The 21201-nt window shown below is 51.7% G+C and overlaps 1 protein-coding gene across 1 annotated transcript in view; it reads left to right on the top strand.

The window, feature by feature from the left end:
* The window catches only part of LOC116944418 (calcium-transporting ATPase type 2C member 1-like), a 73822-nt gene that overhangs the window by 18390 nt on the left and 34231 nt on the right, over positions 1-21201 (top strand). Inside the window, exons 2-8 of the mRNA XM_032958008.2 lie at positions 4759-4887; positions 5405-5521; positions 9335-9424; positions 9821-9856; positions 11912-11973; positions 13269-13377; positions 18550-18726. Coding sequence (XP_032813899.2) covers positions 4759-4887; positions 5405-5521; positions 9335-9424; positions 9821-9856; positions 11912-11973; positions 13269-13377; positions 18550-18726 — 720 coding nt within the window. The remainder of the gene's footprint in view (positions 1-4758; positions 4888-5404; positions 5522-9334; positions 9425-9820; positions 9857-11911; positions 11974-13268; positions 13378-18549; positions 18727-21201) is intronic.

Below are 21201 nucleotides of genomic sequence, written 5' to 3'. Positions count from 1 at the left end.
CTTTCTGTATTTGCAGCGGAGCTCCGCAAATTTGGCGATTCTGACGATAAAAATTATTGTAATCGTACAGAAATTACATTTATAACACAGATCAGTGGAAAAGTCTTAATATTTATTTGATTATTCTTTTTCTTTACATTTCGTAACAGCTATTTTCATTGGAGTATGGCAGGTGAGGCTCTGCCTCCCCTGACCGCACGTCCCTGGTGTAAACGCTGTTTCCCCTTTTTGCTTGAATGCTTTCCTCCCAGTACCGGATTAAACTCGTGCGGGGCCTGAGGCATATGTCATGAAGGGGTACCTAAATTTAAAAATAAACACGTAAATATTAAAACACAATTTTTTTTTACTTGCATAGTAAAGTAATTGTATTTTTTGCATGTGCTATACAGCCAGATAATGCGACAAATCGTTAACCCTAAACAAGCACACGGTCGTTCACAAAAGTTGAAGGCGGTATAGTACTATAGTAATAGAGCAAGAGCAGAATCACTGAACCGGAATTGATAGCTTGAAAGTATTTAGCGCGGGGCCTTTGAAAGTGCGGGGCCCGTAGCTACTACGGAGCTCCGCAAATTTGGCGATTTTGACGATAAAAATGATTGGAATCGTACAGAAATTACATTTATAACACAGATCAGTGGAAAAATCTTCATATTTATTTGATTATTCTTTTCCTTTACTTTTCGTAACAGCTATTTTCATTGGAGTGTTGTAGCTACACATACGTGACACATATGTAGTAGCTACATGTGTAGTAGCTACTACATATGTAGATACTACACATGTAGTAGCTACTACACGTGTAGTAGCTACTACACGTGTAGTTGTAGTAGCTACTACACGTGTAGTAGCTACTACATATGTAGTAGCTACTACACGTGTATCTACTACACAGATACATGTGTAGTAGCTACATGTGTAGTAGATACACGTGTAGTAGCTACACGTGTAGTAGCTACTACATATGTAGTAGCTACAACACGTGTAGTAGCTACTACACGTATAGTAGCTACATGTGTAGTATCTACATATGTAGCAGCTACTACACGTGTAGCAGCTACTACACGTGTAGCAGCTACTACACGTGTAGCAGCTACTACACGTGTAGCAGCTACTACACATGTAGCTGCTACACATGTAGCTACTACACGTGTAGCTACTTTTGCTACGAGGGTAATCCGTCAGTGCGTCCTCCTGGCCGCCGGGCTCGCGACGCAGCGCGTGCACTCCCCGGCCGCTCCGCTGCCGCTCCCCACACACCTGGCACGGTTCGCTCGCTCTACCCCACCCCACCCTCCTCGAAGCTTTACCAAAAAAGGAGAAATGCAAACTCGGCTGCATTTAAAGGCCACCAATGCAGTGTTTTTTTGTTGTTTTGTTGTATATAATCAAAGTCCAATTGACGCCAGGGGCGTGCGGCGTGCCGAGATGGTTGGGGAATGAGCGGATGGTGGCGATGTGATTGGCCGATGTGCTTATTTAATCGAGACAATTGTTTTTTTTGTTGTTTAACACGTAGGAGCCTTTCGCGACCAATATCATCCATAATAGAGGTTTTTTTGGGTTAGATCGCGTAAATATATAAATGTGTCGTTAAACCCGCCACCACCCGACACAGCCAAGCAGTAAGGGTTGGCACGTAAACAGAACGTGGCCAATTCGTCACCAGTACAGCACTAACCGGTGTGTTGGAGAGCCGTGCCACAACATTTACTCGTGACGAATTGGCCCCGTTCTGCTTACGTGACAACCCTTACTGCTTGGCTGTGTCGGGTGGTGGCGGGTTTAACGACACATTTATATATTTACGCGATCTAACCCAAAAAAACCCCTCTATTATAAAGGTCCCAGTGCAGGATTATCTTAGTAGCAAAATTAGCTACATGTGGAGTAGCTACAGAAGTATTAGCTACGGGCCCCGCACTTTCAAAGGCCCCACGCTTTAAAGCTATTAATTCCGGTTCAGTGATTTGCTCTATTACTATAGTACTAGACTGCCTTCAACTTTTATGAACGACTGCGTGTTTAATGTTAGCGATTTGTCGTATCATCTGGCTGTATAGCAAATGCAAGTTTAAAATTAGCGTTTTAATATTGCCGTGTTTTTATTTTATTTAGAGCCCCTTTATAGCATGTGCTACAGGCCCCGCACGAGCTTCATCCGGCACTGCTTACACCGCCTGCATCAACCCCGCGCTGACACGCAGAACGTGGCACCGCGACCCCCACCTTCGGCGTAGATGGGTGGATGGGCGAGGCCCGAATCTTGCATTGGTTGTGAAATGCGTGTTTGAGAACAAAGCCAACGATCCCCCGTGTAGCCTGTAACAGGCTGTTGGGGCAAGTGCTGTTAAGGAGCACCTATGAAGGCCGGCATGGCATACGACGGGGGTGGGTTGCCAGCACCACGCCCGGACGCCTTTGTCTCCCCAGTGGTGATGTTTACACACCGCACCAGGTACTCGTTTGAGGCCGAGTCGACCGAGGGGAGGCCCAGGAATGGTTAAAAAAATCGTCACAGGAGTTGGCCGTGAGCGGGGAATCGAACTCGGGTGGCCGGATTAGTAGCGCTGCGCGCTAACCGCAACGCTCCCCACCCTTACTCACCCAACCACCCACCCACCCAGCCACTCACTCACACATCCACCCACCCACCCACTCACCCACCCAACCACCCACCCAGCCACTCACTCACCCACCCAACCACCCACTCAACCACTCACTCACCCACCCACTCACCCACCCACCCACTCACTCACCCACCCACTACCGTCCCGGTGTGAGTGAATAATTTTTGCGAGGTTTCGTTGCAACTAGGAGGCAAGTAGGTTAATGGCGAAGCTGCGTGGAGCTTTGAGTGTTGTCTCTATCTCAGCACTTGCCCCGACAAGAGTTGAGGTAGAGACCTCTGGGTTCCCCGCCTTTTTTTAAACCACAATTACATAGGACTACTACTACAGTCCATAATCTGTCGTTAAACCCGCCACCACCCGACACAGCCAATTAGTAAGGTTTGTCACGTAAAAAAAGAAAGTGCCAATTCGTTACTAGTAGAGCACATCGGTGTGTTGGAGAGTAAACCCACCACAACATTTACAGTTTGGGTACCGCGCCGTTTCACCAATAATTACAACAGCAACCAGCATCATCAGGCGACAGCCAGAGTTGTGGAGAAATCCTCCTCCTGGTTCGGTCTTAAATAGACGGGGGGGGGGGGGGGGTAAATGCGATGTCGTCACTTGTGAGCCAATCAGGTGCGAAGGGCAGAGGGGCCTTCGCACCTGATTGGCTCACTGCTACTGCACGTGGCTTCTCGCTGGTTGTGCTGTGACAGCTCCTCCGGTGAGTTTGCAGTTTGTACCACGTGTTGTTTGGCACGATGCCCACCTCGAATTTAAATAATAAAAAATATTTTACTTTACCAGCTAAGGGCCCACTGGGCTCTCTCTTTGTCAGAAGCGATCTGCCCATCACAAATAATAATAGCAAAACGAAGCGGCTTATCATTATGCATAACTAATTTATTACAAGCCAAGTACTCTAAAAGCACGTTGACTCTACAATGTGGAGGGGAAAAATCGGAGGACCCGGAGAAAAATCCACGCGACCACGGGGAGAACACGCAAACTTCAAATATACAGCAGGCATCGTCAGGGTCGGGATCGAACCCATGGCTTCCTGCATACCAGACGAGGTAGTTAACATCTCGCCACCGTGAAAATGTCGGACGACGTGCCAAACAACGTGCCGTACGACCCAGTACTTAAGTAGGAACTGGTCAAATATCTCAGGGACGAGACCATGACCCAATTGGGAGCACTGAGACTCAGTAAAGACCCTCATGGGTAGATTTGAAAAGGTTAAAGTTATTCCCCCCGGTTTTACGCGATCCGTGTCGTCTGACGGAACTCTTTCGCAGAATCCACCCGGAATTCTCGGCGCTTCGTGCATTTTTTGGACGGCTCGCGGAAGCGGATATCGCAGAGCCACTTCTGAGATCCCTTCAAGTGACCTCTCGTCCAACGCACATTAAGGGGGCAGCACCCTTCCCGCTGGGCCCGCCACGGAGAGTGTTGCTCGTCGCACGGCAGCAGAGCTGGAATTTAGCCGTGGGGTTTTGTCTCGCTGATGACCGAGTGGCAGTCGAAAAGTTGTAACGCATCCCAAGCGGGGGACGCCCATCCGCGGAGATGAAGCGATGAAGCCGTGTGCTCGTGTGCTGGTTGGATTGTCGTTTCGTACGATCATCAGAAATCGCGAGCAGCTTGCGGAAGCCTTAATCCAGCAGTGGATTGATCATGATTTACTCGCCACCACCACCGCGATGATGATGTACGTGTACGTACGTTGAACTTCTTTCGCACCGTATGTCGCCAACCGTGCTAATCGGAGGTTGCGGGGGAAATGACGATGGTGGATAAACACGCGGCGTGAGCAGGGTTCTGAATGAGTCGCAGAGTGCACTCTGGACCGGTTTCGACTCTCCGCGCGTCATCAGTAGGGTTACAGCCCGGTGGGCAAACGCCGCCGGGATGAACCGCGTGCGGGAGCGTTGGGCGGTGGCGAGGGTCAGGCGAGTCGAACGAGTGGCGAGCGGTGAACGTCGCGCGCGTGACGACGTGCGGGTGAGGGTCCTCGGAGCGACGCGTCACCTCGTTCCTAGGGAGGGCTGCCCACCGGTCGTTCACGTTCTCGCCGCGTCTCTCCGCGTCTCTCTAATCCTCCCTCTGCGTCTCCGCCGATGCTGCGCTGCAGGTGGAGCTTGGGAACGTGAATCGCGACGAGGAGAAGGAGGAGGAGGAGAAAAAGAGGAAGCGCAAGGGCAGCCTCTCCACGCAGGAGGCCAGTGGGCTGGACGTGCCCGAGGTGACACGGGCGCTAAAGGTGAAGGACGCACTCACTCGACGCTGTTTCCCACGCACGCACCTGGGGCCAGGAGGGCGCGGGTGCATTTTTTTTGTCGCCGGTGTTTTTTGCCGAGCCGATTCGGAACCGAGCCGGAAGCGAGCCAGAACTGAGCCAGAGCCGAGCCGAAACCGGGCTGGAACCGAGCCGGCGATGTCGTCTGAATGTGGCTCGGGGCCAAGCAGGGCCCGGGGGCGGGACCAGTACGGAATGCGAAAACACTGCGTCCGTCCCGACATCACGTGTTGCAACGTGATGCCGTGGCGGGGGACGCGCTGGTGAGTCACCAGCGCGGCTCGGTTTTTGGGCGGTGGAAAAAGCAAACCGATGGCGCCTCCGCCTGTCGCACCTCCGATCTGCGCGGTTGGCTACGCACGACGCGCGAAGGAAGTTCAACATCCACGCATTACATACATGACGACGACGGACTGGGGAGGCACTTCGTCCGGCGGCGGGATGCAACACGGCCGACGAATGAATGCCTTGCGTGCCGCAGACGGACATCGACGCGGGTCTGGACGCCGGCGAGGTCCTGCTTCGACGGGAGGTGCACGGGGCCAACGAGTTCGAGCTGGGAGAGCATGAGCCCGTGTGGAAGAAGTACCTGTCCCAGGTGAGTCCTTCAAGGATAAAGGTCCCCCTCACCCACACTCCTCCTCCCCCCACCCACCCCCCCCCCCTCGTATAGCTAGGGGCAAGTGCTGTTAGCGGTTAGCAGCGCCTATGAAGGCCGGCACGGCACACGAGGGGGTGGGTGGCCAGCATCCAGGCCCGGCCGCCTTTGTCTCCCCCAGTGGCGATATTTTACACGTCACACGGGGTACTCATTTGAGGCTGAGTCGACCACCACCACCATCACCACTGACAACAACAACAACAACCGCCATTCGCCACTAAGCGGTGGTGACGTAACCACGGCGCCTGTGCCAGGCTATGTGCACGTTGAGGCCACGTGAACCATCGAACGCCCGCTGGCAAGACAGACCCAGCAGGTGCCATGGGTTGACTGAGTGAGGTGACTGGGCGATGCACCACCTGTGCCCTCTGCTGCGCCAACTTGCTGCATCTTAGCCGCCCGCCACTCCGCTCGTTGTTGTGAGCGTCGCTCCCCTTGCCCTCCGCTGTTGCTGGAGGGCGACTGCCTCCCAACTGCCCAAGTAACAGCGTTCTTCGCCACCAACAGCACCACTCACCACCACCAACAACTAAAACAACACTCCCAAAGCCACCAACGACAACAGTAACAACACCACCAATTTCACCACTACCACCACCACCGTCATCGACAACAAAATAACCCAACAACACTACCAGACACCAACAATGACATCGCCAGCGATAACAACACGACCAACAACATCACCACCACCAACATCACCACCAACATCACCACCACCAACAACATCACCACCAACATCACCACGAACAACATAACCACCACTAACATCACCACCAACAACATCACCACCACCAACATCGCCACCAACAACATCACCACCAAAAACATCACCACCACCACCAACATCGCCACCACCAAAATCACCACCAACATCACCACCACCACCAACAACATCACCACCAACATCGCCACCAACAACATCACCACAAACAACATCACCACCAACAACATCACCACCACCAACATCACCACGAACAACATAACCACCACTAACATCACCACCAACAACATCACCACCAACATCACCACCAACAACATCCCCACCACCACCAACATCACCACGAACAACATAACCACCAACAACATCACCACCACCAACATCACCACCAACATCACCACCACCAACAACATCACCACCAACATCACCACGAACAACATAACCACCACTAACATCACCACCACCAACATCGCCACCAACAACATCACCACCAAAAACATCACCACCACCACCAACATCGCCACCACCAAAATCACCACCAACATCACCACCACCACCAACAACATCACCACCAACATCGCCACCAACAACATCACCACAAACAACATCACCACCAACAACATCACCACCACCAACATCACCACGAACAACATAACCACCACTAACATCACCACCAACAACATCACCACCAACATCACCACCAACAACATCCCCACCAACATCACCACGAACAACATAACCACCAACAACATCACCACCAACAACATCACCACCACCACCAACAACATCACCACCACCACCAGCATCGCCACCACCACCAACAACATCAACAACAACAACAACCGCCATTCGCCACTAAGTGGCGGTGACGTCACCACGACGCTTGTGCCAGGCTATGTGCACCCTGAGGCCACGTGAAGTGTCGAACGCCCGCTGGCAGGAGGTCACGGGGCAGACCCAGGTGCCACGGGTCGACTGACTGAGATGACTGGCTGATGCACCACCTGTGCCCCCTACTGTGCCAACCTGCTGTGCTTTAGCCACCCGGCGCTCCGCTCGCTGTTGTGAGCGTCGCTCCTCCGCCCTCCGTTGTTGTTGGAGGGCGACTGCCTACAACTGCCCAGTAGCATCCTTCACGAGCCCCCTCCACAGAGGCCGATCTTGACACCGCTGGTACCAGCGGTGTCACTCCATCTCTTCTCTAGCCCGTGCCGCGCCCGCTTAGCCCCCTCAATCCGGCCAAACAAAAGCTGTTTCGGCATGCGGTGGCTGGGCATGCGGGCTACATGACCCAGCCATCGCAGCCTTGCCTGCCGGAGGAGCTCACCGATGGGACCCTGCCCAGATCTTTCAAGGATTTGTGAGCTCCTCACACAATCCAGTCTGGTTAAACCCAGGATGGATCGTAGGCAGGCCAGCCTAAATGTTTCTAACCGGCGAAGATGTTCCATTAGGGGGGTCCACGTTTCGCAAGCGTAGAGAAGGGAGGGAATGACCGTGGCCGAGAAGACCTGAAGCTTAGTGCGGAGCGACAGACCAGGTAGCTTCCACACAGCGTTACGCAACCGATGAAAAGATATTGCCGCTCGACTGATTCGGAGTGAGACCTCTGCTGTTAAACTGGAGCCAGTCATAAGCACACTGCCCAGGTATGGGAAACTCTCCACTCTCTCCACAACTGCCCCATCACCGATTGGGAGTTGTGGGGGTGGAGTGTCTGATGGTACAAAATACCCAGGCAGGTGCTTAGATTTGGTGGGGCTGATGGTAAGGCCCCACCTCTTAGTGGCACGCTCCAGTCTCAGCAGCAGCATCTCCAACTCCTCCTCTGACTGAGCAGCTATTACCAAATCATCAGCATACATAACGTGGTTGAGCAATAGGGAGCCATCCCTTGACCGCACCCGGGCATCGATTAGCCTCCCATTATATCTGTACCATATGGAGATTCCCCCGGTACAGCTATTGAAGGCTTCACGAACTACGTGGTCAAAATAGATGTTAAATAATGTGGGAGCCAGAGGACATCCCTGTCGCACCCCAAGGTGTACAGGGAATGGCTCTGACTCCCGGCCACGTAGTTTTACCCGGGCCCGCTCACCATCATGAAGGTCCTTAATGATCGTGAGCAGAGGGTCAGGTACTCCAAAAGCACGAAGAACGACCCAGAGCCCAGGCCTACTGATGGTATCATAGGCCTTGACCAGGTCAATAAAGCAGAGATGTAGGTCTTGTTGGAATTCCCTACACCTCTGCTGTAGCAGACGGACAGAAAATATGGCATCTGTGCAGGACCGCCCTTTCCTGAAACCGCATTGGGGCTCCGCAAGCCTCTCCTCAGCGTGCCTGGCAAGGCGATGCTGAATAATCCTTGCCAGGACCTTTCCCGGCACACTGAGGAGTGAGATGCCCCTGTAGTTGTTACAGTCTGTGCGGTCCCCCTTCTTAAAAAGGGGGACCACCAGGGCATCCTTCCAATCCTGCGGAACCCGTCCAGTGGTCCAGACTGTTGTTATGATGTCATATAGGGCAGTCTGTGCACAAACGCCACCCTCCCTCAGCATTTCGCTTGGGAGATCATCTCTGCCCGCTGCCTTTCCTGGTCTCAGACTCCGGATCGCCTTCAATATTTCCTCAGCAGATGGCACCTCAGCCAGCCACTCACAGGGGGTGACTTCATCCAATATTTGAGGCACCGCAGCCTCAGCAGGGTCATCCTCACTTTGTGCCACGATGTTTTCCTGGCTGAGGGATTTTCCCTCCCCCAACAACATCACCACCACCACCACCACCAACATCGCCACCAACAACATCACCACCAACAACATCACCACCAACAACATCACCACCACCACCACCAACAACACCACCACCATCACCAACATCACCACCACCAACAGCCCCCTCCAACAACCGCCGCCTACAGCGGTCACTGCCCGGGCTCGACTTGACCCTAAGCAGCTGTAAGGGCCGGGCTGTGAGGCTGAAGGTCACGGCCGTTCCAACGCTGACCCCTTGCCCTCCTGCAGTTCAAGAACCCCATGATCCTGCTGCTGCTGGCGTCCGCGGCCGTCAGCGTCATCACGAAGCAAGTGGATGACGCCATCAGCATCACCCTGGTGAGTCCACGGGTCTCTGTGCGAGTCCGTACATCTGTGTGAGTCCACGGGTCTCTGCGCGAGTCTGTACGGCACGGGTAACGCACCAGCGGTGATCAACCGCACCGCTGCTGGGCCCTTCCCTAGGTCAACGTCATCCTTGCACGAGCACGTGGCGCGCTGTGTAAATATCAAAACCCCGGGCAAGAACGGAGGTGCTGTTGGGTTACTGCTGACTGCCTCCGATTAGCACGGCTGGCTACGTACGGCGCAAAAGAAGTTCAAAGTACACACGACCAACGCTGGTCCGCCTTAATAGACGCTCGCTAAAAGCACTTTCTCTCTCTTTCCCACGGTCTTTGCGGCTACACAAAGGGTGTTTGTTGTTATCGGTGTGTGTGTGTGTGCGATTTGCAGGCCATTGTCATCGTGGTGACGGTGGCCTTTGTACAGGTGAGATTTTACACCCACACTTTGTACCCCAGCTCTGCACCGACTTGGGACGCACACACCCAGAGCAGCAACGCATTGCGTCGGGGAGACGTTTTTCGTACACTCCGAGGCTAAAACTCAAACTATTTATTTTGTACTATTTGGGTCTTTCGGTAAAGTCACGTAGATAGAAAAAAAAAGCACAACACAAGCAAATCGTCCTCAAGTGAAAAAATATATTTTCTTGCGTCAGTCCTGTTCGTCTGTATATTTTTTCACCTGAGGACGATTTGCTTGTGCTGCGATCGAAACGTGGTGATTTATTTTATTTTATTCTTTTCCTATCCACGTCACTTTACCGAAAGACCCAGAGAGTATGAATTCCCTGCAGTCACGAAAGCTTGAAGTCAAGATTTATTTATTTTGTATTTCCTTTTACCAGCTCAGGCCCCAAACTGAGCTACGTCAGCTCATTTTCAGAAGCGACCTGCCTTTCACAAACGACAACTCGACGAAAGTGGCTTAACATCATCGTGTGGACAATGTCGTTACGCCACTGGGTTAGAATGGAATGATGTGAATGGCAGGGGGGCGCGCTACAAGGGTTGGTTGAGGAACTTGGGGATCACAAAAGGGTAGGGGGAGGGACGGGAAGGAGTGGAGAGAGAGAGAGGCGATGGAGAAGAGGCGAGTCTTGAAGAGGAAAGCCCCCGAGTGAGGTTCGTGTACAAAGCGAAGTTTACTCAGTGCAAGCGCAATCCCTGGACCGGTTTCGACGCGCCGTGTCTCATCAGAAGAGCGGAAGTCAGGCTCGCCGGTGAACTGCTTGATGTGACCGCCAAGGAGACCGTCCCTTTACGATACGGCGAGGGGCGCGAGGGGGGGGGAGCCCAGTTGGGTTTGTGGGTTGCGTAAAGGAGCGCTTTAATTCGTGTACAGCGGAGAAGCGGACATTGCGGAGGTGACGCGCGGTCCGCTTCTCAATCGTTGCCCTCTTTTACTCCACACAGCGGCGCGAATGATTTTATTTTTTGAGCCGCCAGTAATGCGGCCAGTTACCACGGGGAGGATGTTCGCTGGCAGGGCGCTAACACAGTTCCGCGGACCGTCTGCTCCCCTATGATGAACACGGTTGGCTACGTGCGGTGCGAAGGAAGTTCGACACGCACACACATACATAGGTGTTCATCCGGAGATTGATTTGACTGGGGAGTGCGCCGTGGTTGGCAATGTTTCAAAATAGCAATCTTTATTTATCCTCGAAGGAATCCGCAGATGTCCAGTGGGGGCGCGGGGGGTCGGAGAGTTACAAACAACAAACAATAAAAAAACACGATACGTGTGCAAAGTAGAACAAACGTAAGCAAGTGACTCACAATAAATGAATAAAATGCATTATATATAAGTGCAATTTGAGACTGACATTTTGACATCTCGATTGAAAAACGAATTTCTTCAGAACTGCTGTTTGCGTGTTTAGTTTGTTGTCCTTCCCCCCGTACCTCCGATTTAGCACGGTTGGCTACGTACGGTGCGAGAGAAGTTGAACAACACACGCGCATGACGTATGTCGCGGTCTTTTAATCTAATCGACCCCGGAAATGAAGTAAGCGCGTCGAGACGCATGAAACACCGTCGCCCCCATTTGTGAGCACGACCCAAGTTAGCATCAAAGTCGCTTTCTTTAGCTACAACAGTTATAATAATAACAACAACAACGATAACAATGATCTGCGATCCATAGAGTCGCTCTTCTTCACGTCGGTGTGAGTCTCGTAGCGCTGTGCGCACGATGAACGACTTCCAAACCCAGCGCATTCGCAAGGGCACCCCCAGTGGCAGCTGTCCCTGTGCAGCAGCACAATGTTACTCGTGGCACTTTGCCTGCAAGTTAATCATTAGTCTTGCCAGCAGAAAGGCGGGGGAGGTGGGGTGGTTGTACATACGATGCTTAAGTACATAACTCCCTGCCGATGTTTCAACACTGAATGCAAACATTTACCTAATCTGCGGGGGCGATCTGCACGCGTTGTACGCAGCGTTGATCGAGGATTATTTTTTTGTTTGACCCGTCAGGAGTACCGCTCAGAAAAATCTCTAGAAGAACTCAACAAACTGGTTCCCCCGGAATGCAACTGGTGAGGAGTGGTTTGCGGGGTCGGGGGTGGGTGCTGGGGTTGGGCAAATTTCACATTACCAGTTTGTACTACACGCTGAAGCACTGCACGCGCACACACGCACAAACAACATCAACAACCGCCATTCGCCACTAAGTGGCGGCGACGTCACCACGACGCTTGTGCCAGGCTACGTGCACGTTGAGGCGACGTGCAGTGTGGAACGCCCGCTGGCAGGAGGTCAAGGGGCAATACCCAAGTGGTGCCACGGCTCGAATGACCGAGATGACGGGGCCGATGCACCGCCTGTGTCCCCTGCTGTGCCAACTCGCTGCGTTTGATCCGCCCAGCGCTCCGAGCGTCGCTCCTCTGCCCTCGGTTGTAGCCGGAGGGCGACTGCCTCCAACTGCTCAGCAGCAGCAGCGTCCTTCAAAAGCCTTCTCCACACGCACACATTCTCCACATGCACACATTCTCCACATGCACACGCGCGCAAGTGCACGCAGCCACACTTGGTCATAGCCAGGAATGGAATTTTACGTCTCCAGGTTCGCTGAACAGTGCCCAAACCACTGCGCCACCACTCACCACGCACGCGCGCGTGAACGTGCGTGAACGCACAAAGACAAAGATCCCCCGTGTAGCCGAAACAGACTGTTGGGGCAAGTTCTGTTAGCGAGCACCTATGAATGCCGTCAACGGCACACGAGGAGGTGGGTGGCCAGCACCACTCCCGGCCACCTTTGTCTTCCCAGTGGCAATGTTTACTACACACTACGCCGGGTACTCATTTGAGGCTGAGTCGACCTAGAGGAGGCCCGGGACCGGTTCAGATAATCGTCACTGGTGGTGGTTGTGAGCGGGAATTGAACTTGGGTCGCCGGGTTCGTAGTGCAGCGCGCTGACTACCGCTCCCCATGAATGCACGCAAACATGAACACATGAACACCTGAACATCTTAGACGGCACACAAAGACAATGATCCCCCTTATGTGTGTCTGCAAGTCTGTGTGTGTTTCTGAATGTCTATCTGTCTGTTTGCTTTCTGTGTCTGTGTGTGTGCCTGCATGTCTGTCTGTGTGTGTGTCCGCAAGTCTGTGTCTGTGTGTGTTTCTGCATGTCTATCTGTCTGTCTGCATGTCTGTGTTTCTGCACGTCTATCCGTGTGTGTGCGTCTGCATGTTTACATGTCCGTATGTCTGCATGTCTCTATGTGCGTATGCATGTCACTCCGTGTGTGTGTGTCCGCATGTCTATCCGTGTGTGAGCATGTCTAATCTGTCTGTCTGCGTGCCCTTGTGTGTCTGCGTTCCCAGTGTCCGAGGAGGAACAACGGAGCGTCTCCTGGCGAGGGAGCTCGTCCCGGGGGACCTTGTGTGCCTCGCGCTCGGAGACCGAGTGCCGGCCGACCTGAGACTCACCGAGGTGTCAGCGCGAGCTTACACACGACTGGACATTACTATTCACATCGTTGTTGTTGTTGTTGTGTGTGTATGTGAGCGAGTATGGGCTAAGCTCGTGGCGAGCGGTGGTGCAGCGGCTCGCGCGCTGCGCTACGAACCCGGCAGCCCGAGTTCGATTCCTGCTCACAGCCAACACCAATGACGATTGTCTGAACCGGACCTGGGCCTCCCCTAGGTCGACTCAGCCTCAAATGAGTACCTGGTACGGTGCGTACACACCGCCACTGGGGAGACAAAGTCGGCTGGGCGTGGTGTTGGCCACCCACCCCCTCGTGTACCGTGCCGGCCTTCATAGGAGCCCGTGGCGCAGGCATAAGCCTACCCACAGGCAGGATGATCACTACTAATGAAAGCCGGTTGGAAGTCAGGAGTGTGAAGCAGAGCCCACTGGGTCCCAAGGGCAAAGATAAGACTGGGTGCGTGGCACCGTGTACGGGGACATCAAAGACAGCCCAATTTGTCCGTGAAAGTGAGAGCTTCAAGCCCGCCAAAGAGGAGCTTGCGGCAGCGATTGACCTCTCTTGGGGTGAGGTTCAGCGTGTTGTCAGGGACAGGAAGAAGTGGAGGGAACCAGGGGCAGCCCAAGGCTTGCTGCCAGCAGCTGGCGCCCGAGGCAAACCATGCAACCGGTGGCCTCACCCCCAAACCTGAAGGGGCAGATCTAGGCTGAGGTTGTTTGGTAAACTGGGAAATATTATGCCACTATTTTATGTTGAATGTTTTTGCAAGTGGATTTTTTCTTAAACAGAGGCATGCTTATTTGGTTTGTCTCTCTGACCGTCTGTCCAATCAGTACATTCTCAGAAATGTTGAGAAACGATCATTCATATTGCCTTCGTTATTTTTTACTTCTATTTTTTTTCTCTCTCGAATTTGGCGCCCCCACTTAACTCGGCGCCCTAGGCGATCACCCTAGTTCACCCTGTATGGACGGCCGCCCCTGGAGGGATACTCATTGTGGCCTAATTCATCCTTTTCAGGGGTTTAAAAGGATTAATTAGGCCCCTGTAAAGGATTAATTAGGCCACAATGAGTATCCCTCCAGGGGCGGTCGTCCATATCGGGTGAACTAGGGTGGTCGCCTCGGGCACCGAGTAAATAATTTACGCGATCTCACCCAAAAAACCTCTATTATGAGCTTTATAGCTCTTTTTTCAGAAGCGGTCTGGTCACAAATGATAGCTCAACTAAGTGGCTTAAGGTCATCGTTGGGAAATGTATAGCAGCCAAATACTCTAAATGCATGACGTTGATTCTAAATGTGGAGGGGAAAACCGGAGGACCCGGAGAAAAATCCACGTGACCACGGGGAGAGAGAGAGAGACACGCAAACTCCAAATATACAGCAGGCGCCAGGTTTGGGATCAAACCCGCGACCTGTATACCAGGCGTGTTGCTCAGAAGGGGCTAAACGTCGGACGTCGTGCCGAACCGACGCGCGGTGCAACCCGAATACACCACATTGGCAGGGCAGGAGGAGGCGGTGTTGGCGATGTCTGTACGTGTGTGTGTACGTGGGTATATGTGTGTATGTTCGAACGCTCACTGCGGAGGAGAGGCTGCCACTCCTCTGTCGGGAGCTGGACCGGTGCCGCCTGGATCTCTGTGGTTATTCAGGAGGTCTGGTGGACCGGCTCTCGCTCCTGCCACCATGAGGGGTGGACAGTCCTCTACTCAGGGCAGAAGACTGCCAAACAACAGGGAGTGGCTCTTCTTCTGAACAAAAGAATGAAGGAGGCTTTGGAAGCGTGGCGGAGAGGTGTGGGAAGCTATAAGACCCAGGCTACTTTGGGCTCGCCTTCTCATCAACCAGAGGCGAGGAGCGGTGGTCGTGGTTACTTATGCCCCCACCGAAGATGAACATTCGTGGAGGGATGCAGGCAAGGCCGATAAGTCAGATGCCTTCTATGGCCTCCTGTCACAGGTGCTAGCTAAAGTGGCCCCTCGGGATAGAGTAATCTTGTTGGGTGACTTTAATGCCCGAGTTGGTCATGATGCTGGCACCTGGTCTGGAGTGATTGGAAGGCATGGGCCAGATCAGCTCAATAACAACGGCAGGAGGCTGCCAGATTTTCGTGCAGCCCATGGGCTTGTAATTACCAACACGCTGGTCCAGCATCGGCACATCCACACAACATCATGGATGCATGCCGGGTCCAAGCTAGAACATCTGCTGGACTACATAGTGACGGAACAGCGGATGCGGGCCCATGCCCTTGACACCAGGACCTACCGTGGAGCTGATCTGCCGACTGACCATCGACTTGTCATCTGTAAGATGTGCCTGCCATTCTTCCACTCTGGTGGTGGATGTACACCCAGGACCCGATTCAAACCAATAGTGGCATGGTCTCAAATAGTTAATGAAAGTTGCAAGCAAGAATGTAATCATCGCTTGTGACTGGGGTTGGCATTGTCCCCCACTCCTCCTGATGTCGAGGAGAAATGGGCAAGGTTTAGGACTGTGGCTCATGCAACTTCAATGGCTGCTTTGGGTACACGGGCCAGACCTCCCCAGAGACCCTGGCTGACAGAGGAGGTTTTTAGGCTGGCTGAGAAAAAGTGACAGGCCTACTCTCACCATCTACAGCATCTCACGTCAGAGAATGAGGAGGCTTACCTCAGCCTTCGCTCGGAGGTTTGGAGAGCCGTGAGGCGCTGCAAGGATGGGTGGTGGTCACGGGTTGCTGAAGAGATGGAGTCTGACACAAATCGCTCTTTAACTCCATAAAAACAGTAACATGCAGCGCCACACCTATTACCATCATTAGGGGAAAGAACGGTGATCCAATCTCTGACCCCCAGGAACAGGTTTGCAGATTTGCTGAGCATTTCTGTGAGGTCCTGGGGGAGGGGAAATCTCTCAGCCTGGAAAACATCATGGGACAAAGTCGGGATGATCCTGCTGAGGCTGCAGTGTCTCAAATATTGGAAGAAGAAGTCACCTCCTGTGAGTGGCTAGCTGACGTGCCATCTGCTAAGGAAGTACTGAAGGTGATCCGGAGTCTGAGACCAGGAAAGGCACCGGGCAGAGATGATCTCCAAAGCGACATGCTGAGGGAGGGTGGCGTTTGTGCACAGACTGCCCTACATGACATCATAACAACAGTCTGGACCACTGGACGGGTTCAGCAGTCCCCCTTCTTAAAGAGGGGGACCGCACAGAATGTAACAACTACAGGGGTATCTCACTCCTTAGTTTGCCGGGAAAGGACCTGGCAAGGATTATTCAACATTGCCTTGCCAGGCACGCAGAGAAGAGGCTTGCGGAGCCCCAATGCGGTTTCAGGAAAGGGCAGTCTTGCACAGATACCATATTTTATGTCCGTCTGCTACAGCAGAGATGTAGATTATTCCAACAAGACCTACATCTATGCTTTATTGACCTGGTCAAGGCCTATGATACCATCAGTAGGCCTGGGCTCTGGGTTGTTCTTCATGCTTTCGGAGTCCCTGACTCTCTTCTCACGATCATTAAGGACCTTCATGATGGTGAGCGGGTCCGGGTAAAACTACGTGGCCTGGAGTCAGAGCCATTCCCTGTTCACTTTGGGGTGCGACAGGGATGTCCTCTGGCTCCCACATGATTTAAGATCTATTTCAACCACATAGTTAGTGAAGCCTTCAATATCTGTACCAGAGAAATTTCCATCTGATCGATGGCTGGGTGCGGTCAAGGGATGACTCCCTATTGCTCAACCATGTTATGTATGCCGATGATCTGGTAATTGCTGCTCATTCAGAGGAGGAGTTGGAGGCACTGCTGCTAAACCTGGAGCTTGTCACTAAGAGGTGGGGCCTTACCATCAACCCCACAAAAACTAAGCATCTGCCTGGGTATTTTGTACCATCGGACACTCCACCCCCACAACTCCCAATTGGTGATGGGGCAGTTGTGGAGAAAGTGGAGTGTTTCCCATACCTGGGCAGTGTGCTCATGACCAGCTCCAGTTTGACAGCAGAAGTCTCACTCCGAATTAGTCGAGCAGCATTATCTTTTCATTGTTTGCGTAATGCTGTGTGGAAGCTACCTGGTCTGTCGCTCAACACGAAGCTTCAGGTCTTCTCGGCCACAGTCATTTCCTCCCTTCTCTATGGTTTCGAAACGTAGACCCCCCTAATGGAACATCTTCACCGGTTAGAAACATTTAGGCTGGCCTGCCTACGATCCATCCTGGGTTTAACCAGGCTGGATTGTATGAGGAGCTCACAATCCTTGAAAATCTGGACTAAGTCCCATTGGTGAGCTCCTCCGGCAGGCAAGGCTGCATTGGCTGGGTCATGTAGCCCGCATGCCCAGCCACCGCATGCTGAAACAGCTTTTGTTCGGCTGGATCGAGGGGGCTAAACGGGCATGGCACGGGCTAGAGAAGAGATGGAGTGATGTGGTACAGGAGGACGTGGAGCTGAGTGAACTTGCCAATGACTGGTACCAGCGATGTCAAGATCGGCCTCTGTGGAGGAGGCTCGTGAAGGACGCTACTGGACAGTTGGAGGCAGTCGCCTTCCAACAACAACGGAGGGCGGAGGAGCGACGCTCAACAACGAGCGGAGCGCTGGGTGGCTAAAGCACAGCATGTTGGCACAGTAGGGGCCACAGGTGGTGCATCAGCCAGTCATTTCAGTCATCTTAGTCAGTCGACCCGTGGCACCTGGGTCTGACCCGTGACCTCCTGCCAGCGGGTGTTCGACACTTCACGTGGCCTCAACGTGCACGTAGCCTGGCACAAGCGTCGTGGTGACATCACCGCCACTTAGTGGCGAATGGCGGTTGTTGTTGTTGTTATGTACATGTGTGTGTGTATGTGGGGGAGCAGTTGTACAGTGGTTAGCGTGCAGTGCTATGAATCTGGCGACCCGGGTTCAATTCCTACCCACGGCCACCAACACCGGTGATGATTATCTGAACCGATCCTTGCCTCCCCTAGATCGGCTCGGCCTCAAATGAGTACCTGGGTGCGGTGTGTAAAAACATCGCCACCTGGGAGATGAAGGCGGCTGGGCGGGCATGGTTGCTGGCCACCCACCCTACTCGTGTGCCACAGTGGCGGCCTTCATAGGCGGCGCTGCTACTCGCTACCAGCACTTGCCACAACGGTGTGTTAAGGCTACACGGTGGGCATCTTTGCGCCAGGCTGTGGAGCTCACGCTGGACGAGTCGAGCTTCACGGGCGAGACCCAGCCGAATGCCAAGACGGTGGACGCGGCTCACCCCGGCCTCGACGGCAGCTGCGGCGGAGGCGGTGGCAGCAACAGCAGCCCCGTCAACATCGTGTTCATGGGGACCCTGGTCCGAAGCGGTCGCGGCAAGGTGAGCGGTGGGGTTCGGGGTTTTTGCTCCGAGGAGCAGCGGCTTTAATGAGCGTGGGGGGCAGGCAGGGGGTGCCTTGTCCCCAATGGACGCCCCCCCCCTAGTGGCCAAAGCTGTGAGATGGGGGGGCCCCCTTGACAACCACCATCATGAAATGTGTGTTCCACATTGTGCAGGATCAAAAAACGTATTTAAAACGCGGTTTGAATACATTTTTTATGAAAGTACTTTCATTTTCGTTACCCTTTCTATTTTTATTCAATCAGAACGGGAACGTAATATTGCAAAAGAGGTAACTACTACGGAGCTGTAGTGGGCTGCATTTTGCGAAGACAGAGCACCACCTACAGCGTTAAATGTACAAGACCGTGAGCGTAATGACGATGTGATTAGAGCAAGAGGAGCCTGGGTACGACCATGCGAGACAAATCAAATATTGGGGACCCCACCTGACCGATTGCCACACCCTCTGAGCTGATAATTTCGTTACTACGTCACTGATAATGTAGTTTACTCCGCCACAGATAATGTAGTTTACTACACCACTGATAATGTAGTCACTACGCCACTGATAATGTAGTCAGTACACCACTGATAATGTAGTTTACTACGCCACTGATAATGTAGTTACTACACCACTATAATGTCGTTACTACGCCACTGATAATGTAGTCACTACGTCACTGATAATGTAGTTTACTACGCCACAGATAATGTAGTTACTACACCATTGATAATGTAGTCACTACGCCACTGATAATGTAGTTACCACGCCACTGATAATGTAATTACTACGCCACTGATAATGTAGTTACCACGCCACTGATAATGTAGTTACTACACCACTGATAATGTAGTTACTACGCCACTGATACTGTTGTTACTACACCACTGATAATGTAGTTACTACGTCACTGATAATGTAGTTACTACGCCACTGATAATGTAGTTACTACGCCACTGATAATGTAGTTTACTACACCACTGATAATGTAGTTACTACGCCACTGATAATGTAGTTACTACGCCACTGATAATGTAGTTACTACGCCACTGATAATGTAGTTACTACGCCAGTGATAATGTAGTTACTACGCCACTGATAATGTAGTTACTACGCCAATGATAATGTAGTTACTACACCACTGATAATGTAGTTACTACGCCACTGATAATGTAGTTACTACACCACTGATAATGTAGTTACTACGCCACTGATAATGTAGTTACTACACCACTGATAATGTAGTTACTACACCACTGATAATGTAGTTACTACACCACTGATAATGTAGTTACTACACGGCTGATAATGTGGTTACTACACCACTGATAATGTAGTTACTACACCACTGATAATGTAGTTACTACACCACTGATAGTGTAGTTACTACGCCACTGATAATGTAGTTACTACGCCACTGATAATGTAGTTACTACACCACTGATAATGTAGTTACTACGCCACTGATAATGTAGTTACTACACCGCTGATAATGTAGTTACTACGCCACTGATAATGTAGTTACTACGCCACTGATAATGTAGTTACTACACCACTGATAATGTGGTTACTACACCACTGATAATGTAGTTACTACACCACTGATAGTGTAGTTACTATGCCACTGAGAGTGTAGTTACTACACCACTGATAATGTAGTTACCACGCCACTGATAATGTAGTTACTACACCACAGATAATGTAGTCACTACGCCACTGATAATGTAGTTACTACACCACTGATAATGTTGTTACTACACCACTGATAATGTAGTTTACTATGCCACTGATAATGTAGTTTACTATGCCACATATAATGTCGTTACTGCACCACTGATAATGTAGTCACTACACCACTGATAATGTAGTTACTACACCACTGATAATGTGGTTACTACACCACTGATAATGTAGTTACTACACCACTGATAGTGTAGTTACTACGCCACTGAGAGTGTAGTTACTACACCACTGATAATGTAGTTACTACGCCACTGATAATGTAGTTACTACGCCACTGATAATGTAGTTACTACACCACTGATAATGTGGTTACTACACCACTGATAATGTAGTTACTACACCACTGATAGTGTAGTTACTACGCCACTGAGAGTGTAGTTACTACACCACTGATAATGTAGTTACCACGCCACTGATAATGTAGTTACTACACCACAGATAATGTAGTCACTACGCCACTGATAATGTAGTTACTACACCACTGACAATGTAGTTTACTATGCCACTGATAATGTAGTTTACTATGCCACATATAATGTCGTTACTACACCACTGATAATGTAGTCACTACACCACTGATAATGTAGTTACTATACCACTGATAATGTCGTTACTACGTCACTGATAATGTAGTTACTACGCCACTGATAATATAGTTACCACGCCACTGATAATGTAGTTACTAGACCATTGATAGTGTAGTTACTACACCACTGATAATGTAGTTA

The sequence above is a fragment of the Petromyzon marinus genome, chromosome 21, assembly GCF_048934315.1.
Source record: "Petromyzon marinus isolate PM22_M1 ecotype Great Lakes invasive population chromosome 21, UKy_Petmar_22M1.pri1.0, whole genome shotgun sequence".
Lineage (NCBI taxonomy): Eukaryota > Metazoa > Chordata > Hyperoartia > Petromyzontiformes > Petromyzontidae > Petromyzon > Petromyzon marinus.
Note: the sequence above shows the minus strand (reverse complement) of the source record. Positions and strands in the feature narration are given on the sequence as shown.